We start from the raw sequence: 16,002 nt of genomic DNA, 5'->3' as shown, positions 1-16,002 counted from the left end.
AAAGAGCTGTGGTATATAGTGATTACTTCTACTTTGACTAGCGGCCGGCCCCTGTGGTTGTAGGCCCTTGTGAGTAACTTTATTTGAATGCACAATAAAGTTAAAAAAAATAAAAAAATATTCAGTTATCATTGGCAAATGGTTTAGCTTGGAGGGAAGAATTAAACAAGATGATGTGGGCTCATCGGGTAACTTCTCATTCTGTTACCAGAATTTCTCCTTTCATTGCATTGAAAGGAAGAGAACCAGCCACTAAAGAATCTCCTATTTGGCTAAGGAAGAAAGATCAAGTTTGGGTGGATCATGAGTGCATGGCTGAAAGGATGGAAGATTCTCATGCTAGGAACAAAGAAAGTTATGATAAAAGAAAAAAGGAGTGAAAGTTGTGGGAATTGAGAATGGTGATTGGGTTGTTGTGAGGAAGTCTGGATTTGTTAAAAAAGGAGAAAGCAAATATTCCCAACCTCGAAAAGTAATTAAGGTCATGGGATCAGTTGCAAAATTAGATAATGGAAAAATCTGGAGTTTGGAAAGTATATGTAAAATCAATCCTCATTTTTCTGAAGTTGTATCTTGAACAATTGCAAATTAATTTCTACATCTGTTTAATCAATTGGAATGTAATTTTGTTAGAAATTGAACAATTGCAGTGTTTAAATTCTACATCTGTTTAATCAATTTGCATGTAATTTTGATAGAAATTCTTATATATTGTTACCATGCTTGACAGTAATATCTTATTATTATTTGAGGAAGTTGTGTAATTTATTTATATTTTGTTATGAGGGGGAGATGTGTGGTAATGTCTTCTTTAAGAGAGAACTTTCTGATGTATGTGTGACATCATGAAAGATTCTTTTTGCAGGCAGTTGAAGCTGAGGGTTACTGAAAGATGTATCTGAATAAATAGGTTCTTCAACTTTGATCAGTTTTAAGCGTGATTACTAAACTTCCCTTACAAACTGTTGCAATAATACTTCCAAACATTGCGTACATTGATGCTCAGCTTTTATGGGCAGGCAATCAACCTCGCCATGCGTAGGTGCCACATGTGTAGCGAACATCCAATCATACTACTTTACGAGGCAGGTCCTCTAGGGGAATGACTGGCTGTTTTCCAACTGCGATGACCCAACAGTGGCGGTGGAGCTACAGCGCATCGAGCAGCACGGTCAGCTACGCCTGCTGTACGGGAAGCACACACATCATTCTCCCTCTGACTACTGCAACAACCCGTCACTGCTGACACCGTGCCCTAAGATAGATCAAACGGGATACAATGTTGACAGAAGAAACACCTCTGTGGGAGGGCTTCTGGTCAGAATAAACAGTCAAGATAGCTGACTTTAAAACCAGGGATCTCATAGGTATCACCAGGTTGAGAGATATTTGGGAGGGGATCAAATCCACCCTGTCTTATTTCTGGTGGAGACCTATATCATGCACCCCTTCAATTCTACTGCTACCTGCAACTGTGACATGCATTTGAGGCACACAGAAGCACCCTTCTTAAACTCTCTGCACATAAGCCCCTAGAGGCGCAGGTCATACTATCTGCCATTGGAAGAATAGGTACCTCGAGACTCCATTGGTAGATGAAAAACCCTGGCTCTCGAGTGGCACTGAGAGACAGGTGGGCACAGGATATTGGCCCACAGTATGGACATGTCCTATTGTAAAGGGTTACTGGTCCCACATAAATTCGATCCTTTCGGAGGTGGTGGGTAGAAGTGTGCTAGCTGATTCCAGGGTGACACTTTTGGGGCTCATGGATGAGTGGGGAGGGGCGGGGGGGGCATAAGCCATCTGTACCCAGGTGGCACTCAGACTCTTACTTGCCAAACGCGACATGGTGCTCCACGAGGGCTCCCCCTGTGCAGGAATGGATACACGAGATGAACTTGGACGACCGAGTGGAAGAATATGTTTATAAATCCAGGGGCTGTTCCCAAAAACCTATGGAATTATGAGGCATGTGGTTAAATTACTCCTCCACGGCATGGGTTTAGGCAATTTGTGGATTTTGAGGTATGTGCTGTAATGCTGCTTTACTTCTCCATGTATCAGTTTAGAGGTAGTGATGCAAGATTGTAGTTTGTTCATGGTTTTATAAAAAACACTAAACAATGTGGTAAAAAAGAAACACGAACAGAGACTGATGTGGGTACTGGAGCGTAACTCTGGAACGCATCGTCCAGTGAATTTGCAAGTCATCCCAACCTGTCTGATCAAAAAAACAATGAAAACCTGCTTATTTAAAGACGTTTTCCTTTAAATTAGGATCACCAGCTACACTCTAGATCGACAGGGCCCAAGAATTCAAAATAATATGGGATGTTTATTAATTGGGTGATTAACGGGTTACCCATGCCCCTTCACAGTCACTGTTCACTCTCTGATGAGACTGGAGAGAGGACCGCCAAAGGACGTCTCTCCCGTCCCCGAACTGAACCCCATCATAAGCCACTGTTTAAAAAAATCTGCACTATACTCTCCAACACACACCAACAGGCAATTAACCAACAAAGGGTCAGCTTTAACAAGTTAACTGAACAAGTTAAGATCCTGTTGCAATCTACTTACAGCCAAAAGTTATGGGTTTTAGCACTTGAATACATGGCACCACTCAACACTTAAAATCAGGCTGCAACAACTGGCTTACAATCTCATAAGTAATTCAGGAGAACCTTTTATTAACTTTGTTAAACATTTAAAGCTCTCCTAAAATGTATTCTGTCCATTTAATTTATTAGATCCAAGGTTGTGCGATTTATAAACGCACCCACTCAGTGTGCGCTAATAAAGGTAAGTAGAAGGCTGGGTTGCAATAAGACACTCATAAAGGGTTGCCAATGTTCTTTTGTGTAACCCCTCTTCTCTGCCTTCTGGTGCTCAAAGGACTTTCTGCATAATAAAGGGATAACATGAAGAAGCTTCATGGGGTTTTCCAAGCATTTTTAGATAAACTTAATATCAAAACTACACATTCTGTGTTTCACAAGAAAAAAACAATATGCTGGACAATGTGGCTCCAAATCTCACTGTAGGCATCTTGCTTGTTGATCGTCAGAAATTTGTCCAATATCTCTGAAGTGCTTACTGATCAGAGATCTATGTTCGGACAGAACCTTCCCGGCAAGACTTCGCTGGCCACATGATCAAGTTCACATTATATGGATTACACAATTTACTCTGAAAGGGGGAGGTATACATTTGTTATAGACAGGGATCACCAGTTATCAGTTATCACCACTTATATACAAGATTGTCTACATTAGAAGCCCACGCATGCTCAAGACTGAAGAGTGAAGAATTCCAGAAATGCAATGACAGTGGTCATGAACTTCTCCAAAATCTTTGCTTGAAAGGGCTGTCTCTGGATTAGTGAAGACATTGTCCTAATCAGGCTTCCTGGGACAGTGGGTTTTATGGCTTGCAACCTGCTCTAGAAAATGCCTTCTAAAAGCCCGAAAGAGTATAGAAGGGGTCTTTGAAACAGGAATCTGTACTTCACTGAAACAAATCCTAAGCCTACTTTTCTGAAGCACTGAGGACCTTTGACATCAGTACTACAGCTTGCTGCTAGCTCATCCCTCTGAACAGAAGTGGACGGGGTCCTGGGGTACATGTCCTGAAAAACTGCATCAACTTTCTACTCTGAAATTAATGTGTGCTTTTCTTAATGCAACTGGAGGAACTCCAGATGGAAGTCATTTGTGGAATTTCTTTTCCGGAAAATCTGTTGAGAGCAAGCTCTGGGACCCATGACAGTGATGGGGCTAACACTGTATGCAGCCTTTTAGAACCAACAAGTGGACCTAATCAAACTCTTGGAATCGCGTCACACGAAGAACCAAGTCAGGAAAGGATCAATCCAACTCCAATGTTTTTACATTGAGCATCATCGTCCGAAAGGCTTGCAGCCTATCATATTTTATGAAACTGGTTCAAAAAGTAAGACATGTTTTAGACGAGTCAGACAAGCAGCCGTGCCAGATAGGGCTATCTGGGAAAGATGCGCTGGAGAGGTTTTTCTTTATAACACAGTGTTTGAATGATCCAAGCCCCGCGTTCTGTCAGACAGCATGAATACACAAACTGACATCACTTATTCCCTATATCCACCTGAGGATACATATGCAGACTTTATGTTGTTGCAGGTTTTAAAACAGCTGATTTACAACTTGTTTTACGGGAACTTTTTAAAAAAAATTATTTTTCCCAAACTCATGAAACATTTTTTTCATTGTGTGGTATTTAGATATTGAATTGATATAATTGTTGCTACTGTATATCTTTGTTAGGTTATACTCCTGTTGGTCAGATTAAACCACATATATCAAGCACGTTTTTGAAGGTCTTCCTTGCTCCTCGGTCCATGCTCCAAATGATGCCAGGATTGCCTTGGAGTAGTCAGAGTTACTTTTCTGTGTCACTCATTCAAGCTATTTTTCACCTTAGTCATAAGCTCTGATGAAAACTCACTCTCTCTTCGCCTGCTAGGACCAACACCACACTATCATACAACCAGCACAGAGCCAAACCCTGCAGGTGGCAACATATTACTCTCCAGCATCACTCAACAAATCCAAGGCGTATGCCTCCTAGGCATAGCAACCCAAAGCTCAGACAGCATTGCTAATTCACACACAACAGCACGTCACGCACATTAAGACACACACAAATGCATTAACAGAGTCGCTAAGCCCACAGCAAACGGCCCGAGACTATCACTGTAGCGCAGCAAGGCACACTCAGACAAGATAGGTGTGAATGCCAATACTCAGTCCAGACAGTTCAGGAAGCGGTGTCTATGCTAGGAGGTCACCCAGAACCAGACACATGTTATGCAAACGCTTGCGGCTTAAAATGTATCTAGACAACTGTCGGGATTCAGTGAGTTCAGCAAAGCACACACTGGGAGATCAAGAGTACATATGTGCATTAGGGCATCAGGAGGGAAGAAACAGGGTTCAGAATTAAACAAGATGCTTACGAATGCTTAACTCAAGGACCGTGAGAAAGAGACCGGGACTCAGAGATTGGAGAATTTGGACAACAGGCTGATGGCATTTGGGGAAAAGCTACTGCATCCTGGCAAGTAGTACTTTCAATTAATCAAGCCCTTTAAGAAGCGTAAGTCACACAATGGTACCGAGTCGCGCTAGGCAGTACCCGTATAAGACTTTCACCATGAGCCTGGAAACATTTCATTTGAGTTTTTGTGGTTCGACTTCTTTCACCGGCCTTTCCATTCCAGTACCTTTATTGTTTTGTTCCCTTCTCAGTTCCTTGTATTTCACACCTCCCATAGTAGTCTTTGATTCTTTATTCCTTGCTTGTTTGCGGATTGTGTTTGTGCTGGGTTTGTTGACTACTTTGCAGGTGTGCTCCAGTGGTGTTCGGCTTTCAGAGGTTCTGGGACTGGTTCATCCCAGCTGCATCTTGGTGCATGCTGGTAAGTGAACCTGTAGCTTTTATTGCCTGTAATAATACCAGCATTTAATGCAAGTTTCATCATAACTCCAGGGTGCACTTATCATCAGGCAAGACAAAGTGAAGCCCAGCCTTGAGCTGAGAATTGGCATCAACTTGAACCACTGGCTGACAAAATGTGCCTTCCCTCTTGTTTCTTATTGTGTTCCCTCCTTTCCTCTGGGACCTGCACTAATGAATCCTACGGTGCTTTGGGGGCATTGTCCATTGGAAGTGCTTGATTTGCACTGAATCTGCCTGTTAGATCCTTCAGGCATTTCTACCTGTCTTGACACCATTTTAACCTCCATAAATGAGGAACATCTGATGAAATAACAAGTATTCTGAAATTCAAAGGAGAAATACTGATTTCTAAATACACCAAGGGTTCATCAAGAATGGAGAAATACTAGTGAAATAGGAGATGGGTACAAACCCTGGAGAAATTATTATTTTTGCCTCCAACTTAGTAGGTGTATGTGATGATAATTGTCAATTGACCCAGTCAATCAGTGGTGCCTTCAGCTACTCCTGCAGCCCAGCATGAGTAGTTGAGCACAGAATAAGCGAGTCACACATCACGGAACCACACGAGATTGCTGCATTGTATGGATACACCCGCTGTTGGTCAAGTCTCAGTCTCTAGGAGTTATTACCCTGGTGCACAATCTCACTGTTTGTTAAACTCAGCAACTTAACATACTTGTGAAGTCTAAAGCCTGAGAATCAGAATTGTTGTGCTACCCTGTGAACTTCCTCCCTCAAACCTCACTCATGTTCGGGGTCACGTGCATGGTGGCAGTAGAACTAGGGGTGCAGGTATGCTGCAGTATCCCCCAGAACACCTTCAAGAAGTTCACTTTTAAAATTAACAGGCCCTTGCATGTTTGTCTTGCAAAGTGCCACGTTTTCAAAAACAGACTGTCACAAGTAAGTAGGCTTCTTCTGCTCTGCTACTGATCTTTTAATATGGTGTTTACTTTTCTTTTCTCAAGACTTAAAAATAAAGTGATTTTGTAACTTTTCCCAGGTTTCAGGAAAGTATAAAATGAGAGGTCTACTGTACGTCAAGGTGTTATGACACATAAATAAAACATCTGCATGGATTCCAAACTAATCTTTTCTGGTATTTAAAAAAAATCTGCAACTTTAAAAAACAGCAGGGCTTGTTATGAGACTAGAAGTGGGCGAAACTCGTGTAATTTTTTTAAGCATAATTAAATGAGGCGCATTATCCTGCATTTAGAGCTATTTTATTAGTGCAAAATGCAGTGTTGCGTTCAAAATGGACTTGAAGATGCTTTTCGCGCTATGAAAATAGCTCTGCTCCTCTGCTTTTGGGTGGGTATTTTTTGTCCAACATTGCACAAAATCATGATGCTAACAGACAAAATCCTACATTTTAATGGAATTTTACATCGCAAGAGTAAAGCAAAACTACTCTGGAATTATTAAAATTTCATCCAGGCAGCCTGTATGAGACCACAGTATGTGAGGAGCGAATACCGCACCCAGTAAATACGGCTTTGCTTCGTTATTTACCATCTGTGATATCACCTACCAATTCAGAATTGCCCGCCTGGGAATGAGGCATAACATGGTAACACACGCCGCCTGTTTGAATCTACAAAACTCGAAATATGGCTGAATTTCTCCATATAATTTCTACGAGGTCTTACTCATATATTTTTTTACATTTTCTCCAAAATGCACAACTAGACCTCGCACAATGCCCCCTTCCACTAAATACTACTAAATGCTGATCCATTGTGAAATACACTTGCTCTTTTAGTAGCATTTGGATTTTTCACAACTCTCATGTCTTCACTGGGTTGATGCTGCTGCCCAGAACTCCCGCTCTCAAAAATGTTCCAGCACCATTCTTCAGCCATGCAGAAGAGTAGGCTGGCATGTTTTGGATAGGTGTGGCCCTCATAAATCACCCTGCGAAAAAGAATGAATACAGCCAGCAAAATCCTTTGGCCTGGAAAACAAACATTTCCAGAAGAACTTTTCTTTACTTCTAGTATGAAACAGGGCTCAACAAAGCTGTTCTTACATGGACCCTGTCAAAAAAATTAAATTAGATGAAATCATAACTATGTAAGATCATAATAATTATATGCAAATGTAATATGTGCAGCCCTTAGCCACTATCTTAGTGAGCTGTCGGCAGAAGGCCATCCAGACGGTGCAATTGGTATTTTCTGCTGCAGGAGATTTAGTGGGCCCTATTTACAAAATGTGTTTTTTTTCTTCAGAAAACGAATATATATGGCAAAATTATGGGAAACAACACTTACAACGCAACTTTTACAATGCACTACCTTTACAACAAAACTTTTACAACGCAACATCCATTACAACGCATACCATTGCAACGCAACCATTACAACGCATGCCACTACAATGCATGTCATTACAACACAGTCATTACAACGCATACCATTACAACGCATACCTACACTATCCAACACTTACCATACTGTTGCACCCCCTGGAGTTAGAATAGTAATTTTTACCCCTACACTATCCAATACTTATCATACATGCAATGTAATGGTATGCGTTGTAATGGCGTGCGTTGTAAATGTAGTATGCGTTGTAGTGGAATGCGTTGTAAAGGTAGTTTCAAAGAATTCGTTGTAATGGCATGCGTTGTAATGGAATGCGTTGTAATGGATGTTGCGGTGTAAAAAATGCGTTGTAAAGGTATGCATTGTAAAAGTAAGCGTTGTAACGACATACATCCCAAAATTATACATGCCAGAAATTCACATAAGGATTTCTGGTAGGTGTATATGCTTTTCCAGCTGCAGATTTCTCTGCTTCAAGTTAAAAGCTTCCGCAATAGTAAATCTCTGGCAAAGGGTGCGAAGTGGATGCTACTAGGTACAGTTTGCTTTGTAAAGTTGTCAAAGTCCAGAAACATATATGTTTGTGGGCATATGCAAACACTGATCGGACACCTTGCCTCCATGAAAAGGGCCAGAAAGTTACTCCAGTCAAGAGCTAAAGTGGCTTCTCTTCTAGAATGAGAAGGCCAACTGATCTGCCCCACATTTGATGGGGGAGGTGAGATGAAGGCTTTCTCCGAAAGGAAAACAAAAATATAAACAAATGTGCATTTGAAGAGTAGAGTGAGCTCCATTCACCCTATGCCACAAGCTTTCAATCCGTACTTCTAGGATTGTTTGTGCATTGATAAAACAAAACAGAATTCAGGTGCAGATGTAAACCCCTGCCTGTATTTTTTAGGTTTAATGTCAGGGGTCAGGCTCGTTGTATAAGTGGTAAAGGAGAAAGTCGTCTATTAACAATATGAGGCATTTCAACCTGGTCTTATGCCCTTTCCCGTCTCGCTTTGTTTTTGAGGTGTAGGGTGGAAAGGTAGGGAAGGCACTAGTGATGAGTGAATGATTAACAAGCCGCCTCTTGGTTCTTCCAACCGGATACAAAACGGCAGTTGTAAAACCAGTGTGTTATTTACATAGCAAACAAAAGGGATTGGACAGACAGTTCTAATATGTATGAAGATTAGAAGGCATTGAGAGGCGTGGCCTGCAAGATACAATAAGGGCTGGATGGCATGGAGACACCGACAGCCATCTGCAAACAAGGCGTGGAGTGCTGCAGGAAGTGGATGAGCCCGGGTCACACTTTTGTCGTTTTACTCCAACTTTTTGCACTTCCTCAGTGTGCAACATTTCTAACCTGGTGAGGATGCCCATGTGCCAATTCTAAGGTGGCACCAGGCTGAGGTAGGTGCTATCCGGTCAAGAAACATCCAACAGTTCACTTGCTAGTCATCCCAGGGGGCTTCCAGTCTGATGAGCAATGTGTGAGGTTTGTGGAGGTCAGAACTGGAAGTAGGCGATATACGGCTGTGTTCATGAAGTCCTAGTGTAAGGTTTGCCAAACCACCCACCCAGCCATTGCTTGTAACTTCAATATGGTTGTTCCAAAATTCAACCTTTTCCCCTAAGCCCTCTGTATTGAGGAACAGTGATGCTCTAGCTGCTCTCAGGGCCGCCGGCCCAAATGTGTCAATTTGTTGTTGCTCAAATTGCCATGGTTATTTCCTGGCTCAGGGTGAGTACCTTTGTTTTGTGTATCCTACTTCCTGCTAGAGGGGTTGTGCAACTGTCTGGCATGGGAGCGGAATCCACAACCTGCCCCGGTCAGAGATTCCAGCACAGCGAAAGGCTGTAAACGAGGCTTCAATCATAGATGGATCCTATCATGATTTTTACACCAGCGCCACCAATGGATGAAGCTGGGACCAGCTCTTCGAAACCCACAACATGCCCAGGCTGCATACCTCCTATGGAGCTGCTTCGAGTAACAGCAGCGCCCATTACATAGGAGTGAATGAGAGTCCAGGACTGGCTGCCTTTCTACCTCAGAGATTGTGAATAACTCCTGAGGGAGGGACAAACGAAAGTGGAGGAACATTTCCACCAGCATAGAAGAGAAGCTCCAACGAAGTCACAGTTGACGTGCAGGTTAGTTTTCAGTGAGTAGTGACCCTGCAGTAACTTAAAGAAACATAATCCCTTCAGGGAGCTCCCCTAGTCTTCCTAACTTCCCCTTCCCTGCTATTGTCGCTGCTGGACAATGGTCTGGGAGTGAATTATGTCCTCGGTGCTCAACGAGTGTATCCAGAGAGCAGGGCCTTATGGGTTCCTATTACTGACCCTTCTAGTCGAAGCCTAAGAACTTGTCCCAAAAGGACCTTTATTAGTTTTACAGGAGGGTGTAGTTCTCCCATAATAACAGGCAGACCTTATTCTTTCCCATTTAAACAGGAAGGGCGCAGGAGGTAGACACTGGTAAATAACCAGAAGCAGGCATCAGAAAAAGGAACCACAAGAGGCCAGGTTTGTGCTTATGGCAAAGGCACCACACCCATTAGCCCTGTTCATTATCCATTAGATGAGTGACACACCCTTGACTTGATAAGCATTGCTCAGTGGCTAATTGAGAATAGGCCTTGATCTCTCTCTTCATTGTGGTGATCCCAGATGGTTTCCAAACTGCTCCTTTCTATTATATTTAATGGCAGAAGCCAAAGTGTGCTAGGCTACTGTGAACTGTATTGACACAGATCATGCAAAATAATATTCTGCTAGGGCATATTTTGCAGCCTGACCTGAGAAATGCAAACATGTGATTAAGGGTTCTGTAATTCCTCACCACTGTGAAATGCTCATAAACCCTGTCCCATAAACTCCTAATTCGCCTATAAAGAAAAGCAAAGAGACAACTTTGACATCATAATTTGTCAACCATAAGTGTTAGGCTCTTTTACAACACTGCAATCAGTAGCCACTTCTCCGTTCTTTTCTGTTATATTAAATAGGTTTTCCCTAAAAGAATAAATACTTCTGGATGGACCTTCATCTGCATTATTTGTGATTTCTTTGATGTGAAGTGTATCTGAGCCCAAACCATAAGCACCTCTGAGACTAACCCAGTATTCTCAGCCTTGGCAATCACTTAAGAATCAAGAAAGATAGGGGAGCCTTCGAGAACCACTACTCTCTGCAAGTGCCCAGTGCCCATAACTCTCCAAAATCTTGAAAAAAGCACTGACACAGCCAACAGATCTGGCCTTGGAAAGCTGGTGAAATGCTTAACTTTTTTTTTCATTGCACCACTAGAAAAAAATAAAGGGAAACAAACTATGTAACCACCTAAAAAAATGTAAACTATAACAAAAACTAGCCACCACAGATCTTTAACTGAACATTATTGTAACAGTAAAAAATTGCTCTTATTGATGCAGCGAAAAGGTTCTAGAGGCTTTGAATTAATATATAACATGAGAATGTAGTATAACCACACAGGAATAAGTAAAAAAAGATAAAGAATAGAAAGAAAAAGCATTGACAAGGTATATATGTAAAGTATTGGACCACCATTCCTTGCATTGGAGTAAAACCTCTTTTTAGATGCTTGTGCATATGTAAACAAGCTAATTTATGTCAAAACACATACAAAGCAATAATAGATGATGCAGGCTGACCCACTATCCTGTGTATGCTGCAGTGGGAAATCACAAAGTGTGAATGACAGTTGGACAGACCAATGGATGAAAAAGGCTGAACCAAAGCCCCTTTGTATATGCATACATGTATATACGTAACTACTTTTGCTATTTTTTTAATATATGAGGCAAAGCATTTATAGCTAGTAAGCCAAGCACTTGTATACCCTGTGGGTTTAGTGATTTATAACAAAATCACATCAAAATAAAAAGTGCATCTACAATATTAAACACATTGAGGATCTATGGAAAATGCCATGCCTGCAAGTTTGGGGCACCCGCACCATCTCCACACCGTCCTGTTTTATACCAGACTCTGTGGAAGCCGGTATTGCATCATTTCCAGCAACGCAACGGACACTGCTTTGTCCTCATCATCATGGCCCTTTCAAATAGAGTCCCATAGGCTGAGGCTGACAATTCTAAATGCAGAAATTTGAGGTCTGGAGATATCGCACCTGGAAATAGCCATTGGACTTCAAACCCGAGGCTGGGGGGGCACGTGGGTGACATTCTCGGCTTGAGGGGGTATGAGGCTGTATATATATATATATATTTTTGTTTTATATAGCGCGAACTAGACCCGAGACATTGGGTTTGGAGTGCTTTACATGAGCACCGGTTTTGTTACAGAAGGAAACATTCATTTTTGTTAGGCACAGGGAGATTAAGTGATTTGCCCAGAATCACAGGCCGAGTGGAAGCTGGGGAACTTCGAAGTCGACCGCTCTAGCTGTAAGGCTACATCCTCTCCCCTAAATTAAAACCCTCTTCCTGAACAATGACATCTAGGCCTGGTGTGTCATTAACTGCTCTCCCCAGAGGTATTTCCTGTACCCTGTACATCAGGTTGCCACCTGAACGGATTTCTACAAGCACCAGCAAGCAACAAGCAACAATAAGCAACATCTCTTAAGGCTGGTATTTTTAACGATTATCTGCACTTACTTCAAACAACAAATATACACAGAAAGCACTTTGAAAGTGTTCTAGAGCTGAATTAACGATCCCTGTCTAATATTTACTGTGAAGAAAGGCAAACATATTGTATTAAAAATGAATGCATACGAATTTCTTTAAGGTTCTATTTAGCATCACGCCAGGGCCTTTGCAGACTGAAAACAACAACAAATGCCCGGTATTTACCTCTTGGAAAGGTGGCAACCCTAGCACAACGAACACTGGCGCCCCAAAATGTGATGCAGTTTTAAACAACGTCCCACTGTTTTAACCAGTGACCATTCACAGCAACTATTTTTCTGGACTAGTCAATGGAGTGAACTAAATAAAATATAATTGTATGCTTCACAATTTAGTTTGACGGTTTTGCTAAAAAATCCTGGTAAGTAAATGCACCTTCCACCTGCACGCTTTTCCCGGCCCCTAAAATACAAACTTCCAGCAATAATTCCTCTAGCGTTCTAGAATAGTGAACCTTGTTTTTGTGTAGCGCCTCATGCCGTATGATGTGTCCAAAGCGCTTTAAAGAATACATGTCTTTATCTAGTTTACAGAGCTACGGGCGAAAGGCGAGCTCAGGGGATGAAACACACTGAACTTAACATGACCTAAACTAAAGTCCTCCTTTATAACTCCAAACCCCAAACAGATGGTTACAAGCAAAAGCACGCCGAACACTTGCACCCACCAGCCGGCTGCTTCCCTTAAACATAGTGTACATTTTTTACAGCAGGCTTCAAAAACATTAAGTTGACGCAGCAACCAGCGTCTGGCTACAGATCACAGCTCATACGTCAAGCTGGTGGCGCCGTGTTTTTTCAGACACTTACTGCTATTGAAAAGGCGATAGCAAATCATTGTTTCCGGTGACGAAGGCCGCTGCGGGGGTCTCGCTGGCCGTCCTCCCTTCCCAGGCCCCCTCTACCGGAGCTCCGCGCGCCTCAGGGGACAGGCAGCCAGCCTTGGCCGGAGACAGAAGGGGGCGAGCGGGCGAGAGCTGGCTCCAGCCGCGCACTTCCTTGTTCCTAGGTGAGTGCTCTGCCTCTCCCAAGCATGCAGCCCGCGCGCTCTGCCTGCTCCTCGGCTGGAGCCAGGAGGCCGGTATCCACCCATGCTCCGGCTGCACACACCCCGCGAGGCGCTCGCACCGCCGCAAGCAGGTGACAGGGAGGGGAAACCTGCTCGACCAGTGGATGCTGTCAAACAACCCCCGGGAACTTCCTTGGCTTCGCGTTAAAAGCAACAGCAAAACAACAAGCACTGGCAAAGTTAATACAGACGGTCCCGACAGGCACCATTGGTTATTTATTTTCGAACTGAAAGCATATGCCCATAGCTGCCAAGGTTTTGGATCTCTATCTGTGACATTTTCATAATTTCAGTGTAATTATGAGTGACAATGAGTGACACTTTCTCGCAAGCAAAATCAAGCAATTAAGACGAGGGAAACATATAAATATCAGAAATTACACCCATTTGAGCAACAAGAAACTCCAAGAAAATCTTAAAACTGCTGCAAAGCACCAGAAATGGAGGTAGCAATCTAGTGCCCTTGTAATCCAAGAGGCCCAACAACATCATCTGTGAACAGTGAGTTACATCATGAAGGCCGGTCTTCCTAGTGAGCACCCACTCTGAAAGGCAGCTACCTGATCGCGCCACTCTGCATTTAATGCATCTGACACACACTCAGAGTGGCTGCTACTTACTTGTTCAACACTTTGCAGCAGGCACCGTGACTGTGTCTGCAACCAGGGCTGGACCGGGAACCAAAACCGGCCCTGGCAAAGTGCTCAGCCGCCCCCCCCCCCCCCCCCACCCCCTCGCTCCCCACTACCAGGGGGGTTGTGGCTGCCACCGAGCTCTTTGCTGAAGCCGGTTTTCGGCCGATTTTGTTACAGGGCCGATTTTGCAGCTATGCTGCAAAATCGGTCCTGTAACAAAAACGACTCCCAGGGGCCCAAAACCGGCCCCCCACCCGTGCGGCGCACCCAGGGATTGCCCGGTGCCGGCTATGGCCAGTCCGGCCCTGTCTGCAACTCAAAATCCCTCCTAATATTACCAAATGTTTGTCCCCGATGTAGCTCGATTGGTCAGTGTCTATTATTTACATTGGGAACAATGTTAGTCTATCAGCCAGGATTTTCACATATATTTTGATGTCAAGTTATAATAATGTTATTTGTCTGTATGATCATCTTTTCATATGAGATCTCTACCTGGGTTATGGAGGACTGTAATATCTGGATCATACATGGTTTGAGTCACTGTTCCCATATTGGCATGTATTAAAAAACCTGTGACGAAATGATTCGACATGGTGTCAAAGTCGATGCCTCTCGATATGGCAACACGCAATGCATATAACCGTATGTGAGCAGAATGAGTTAAGATTTAAAATAATAGTAACATTACTTTGGCTAGTGCAAAGACTGCATTCTTAAAAATGAAATGTAACGTAGTAGATATTGTTATGCATGTTCTGCAGTTCATGAAAAGAAAACACAATGACCGTAATATGCTCTTTTTCCTATGAAGCACAGCTCCATAAAATATACAGGATCGAAGTTTTTCATACCATAAAACTAGTAAATCTTGTTAAAATTCTATTCTGAATAACTTAACCAGGTACTCCAGTACGCAAAATCAGCTCCAGTTCCCCAAATAAACTCTCAGTTTCTTGTAGCCTGCACACATTTTACTACTAAAGTGTACACGTGTTACTTACCATGTCAGGCTTGGTTCCCTTTTCAGCTACCAGGGTTCATTCAAGACAGCAGCCAGGCTCCTCAGGCCCCGAGCAACTGACCCCTGCGGGCGACAATCATTTCTGTTTGGCACCCACCTCCTCAGTCCACTCCAGGATCAGCTCTCCTGAATCGGTTGGTGGCCTGTTTAGTGTGACAAGAGTCTGTGCAGTGCTGGCAGCCCCTGGAAGCATAGCTGGGTGACGGTCTGCCACAGAGTGCACTAAAGGGCTCGGACCCCAGGCTCGGCAATTTCAATGTGATTTGCAGCGGGCGGCGGCTATATGCCTGAGCCACATTGCGGGCGGCCGGGTTGATGCAAGCAGCAGCAGCGCTGCTTAATGAGAGCCATGATTGTGGCCTGGCCTGTGCGCCTGCAAACCCAGCAGGTCAAAATCTCCTCGTGGACAGCCGGACATGACGTCATCCCGGACATGACGTCATCCCGCAGCGCCACGGGCGGCCAGATTTATTACAACCTGACTGTCTGGCAGTGGCGCTGCGGGGATTAAGATACATTGTAGCAGAGCAGTAAGCTGCCTGCCAGGGGCCGTAGCTGAACTGCGGGTGCGCCAAGCCTGCACGAGCAGCGCGTGCAGGCCATGGGCGACGTGCTGATAGCCGCCACACAATTCAGTTTTAGGCAGCACTTCAGCAGACACAATGTGGAATGCATCATATATGTGACAAGGCATTTCAATGCAGTGATGAGGAGCACCACACTGAAATGTGTTAGTCTAACGCCTGATGCGTGATACTTGGCAGTACTGC

The 16,002-nt window shown here is 43.5% G+C and overlaps 1 protein-coding gene across 2 annotated transcripts in view; it reads right to left on the bottom strand.

Annotated features, from left to right (window-relative positions):
- Window positions 1–13,696, bottom strand: part of FAM3B (FAM3 metabolism regulating signaling molecule B) — a 259,570-nt gene extending 245,874 nt beyond the window's left edge. Inside the window, exon 1 of one of the 2 annotated variants that reach the window (XM_086935435.1) lies at window positions 13,315–13,696. In XM_086935435.1, the coding sequence (XP_086791561.1) occupies window positions 13,315–13,342 (28 nt within the window). In that variant the 5' untranslated portion in view covers window positions 13,343–13,696. The remainder of the gene's footprint in view (window positions 1–13,314) is intronic. The other variant, XM_086935436.1, reaches the window with a different exon arrangement.
- Between the last annotated feature and the right edge of the window lie 2,306 nt (window positions 13,697–16,002).

This window comes from Lissotriton vulgaris, chromosome 8, assembly GCF_964263255.1.
Source record: "Lissotriton vulgaris chromosome 8, aLisVul1.2, whole genome shotgun sequence".
Lineage (NCBI taxonomy): Eukaryota > Metazoa > Chordata > Amphibia > Caudata > Salamandridae > Lissotriton > Lissotriton vulgaris.
The sequence above is the reverse complement of the archived record's forward strand: the minus strand, read 5'-3'. Positions and strand labels throughout refer to the sequence as shown.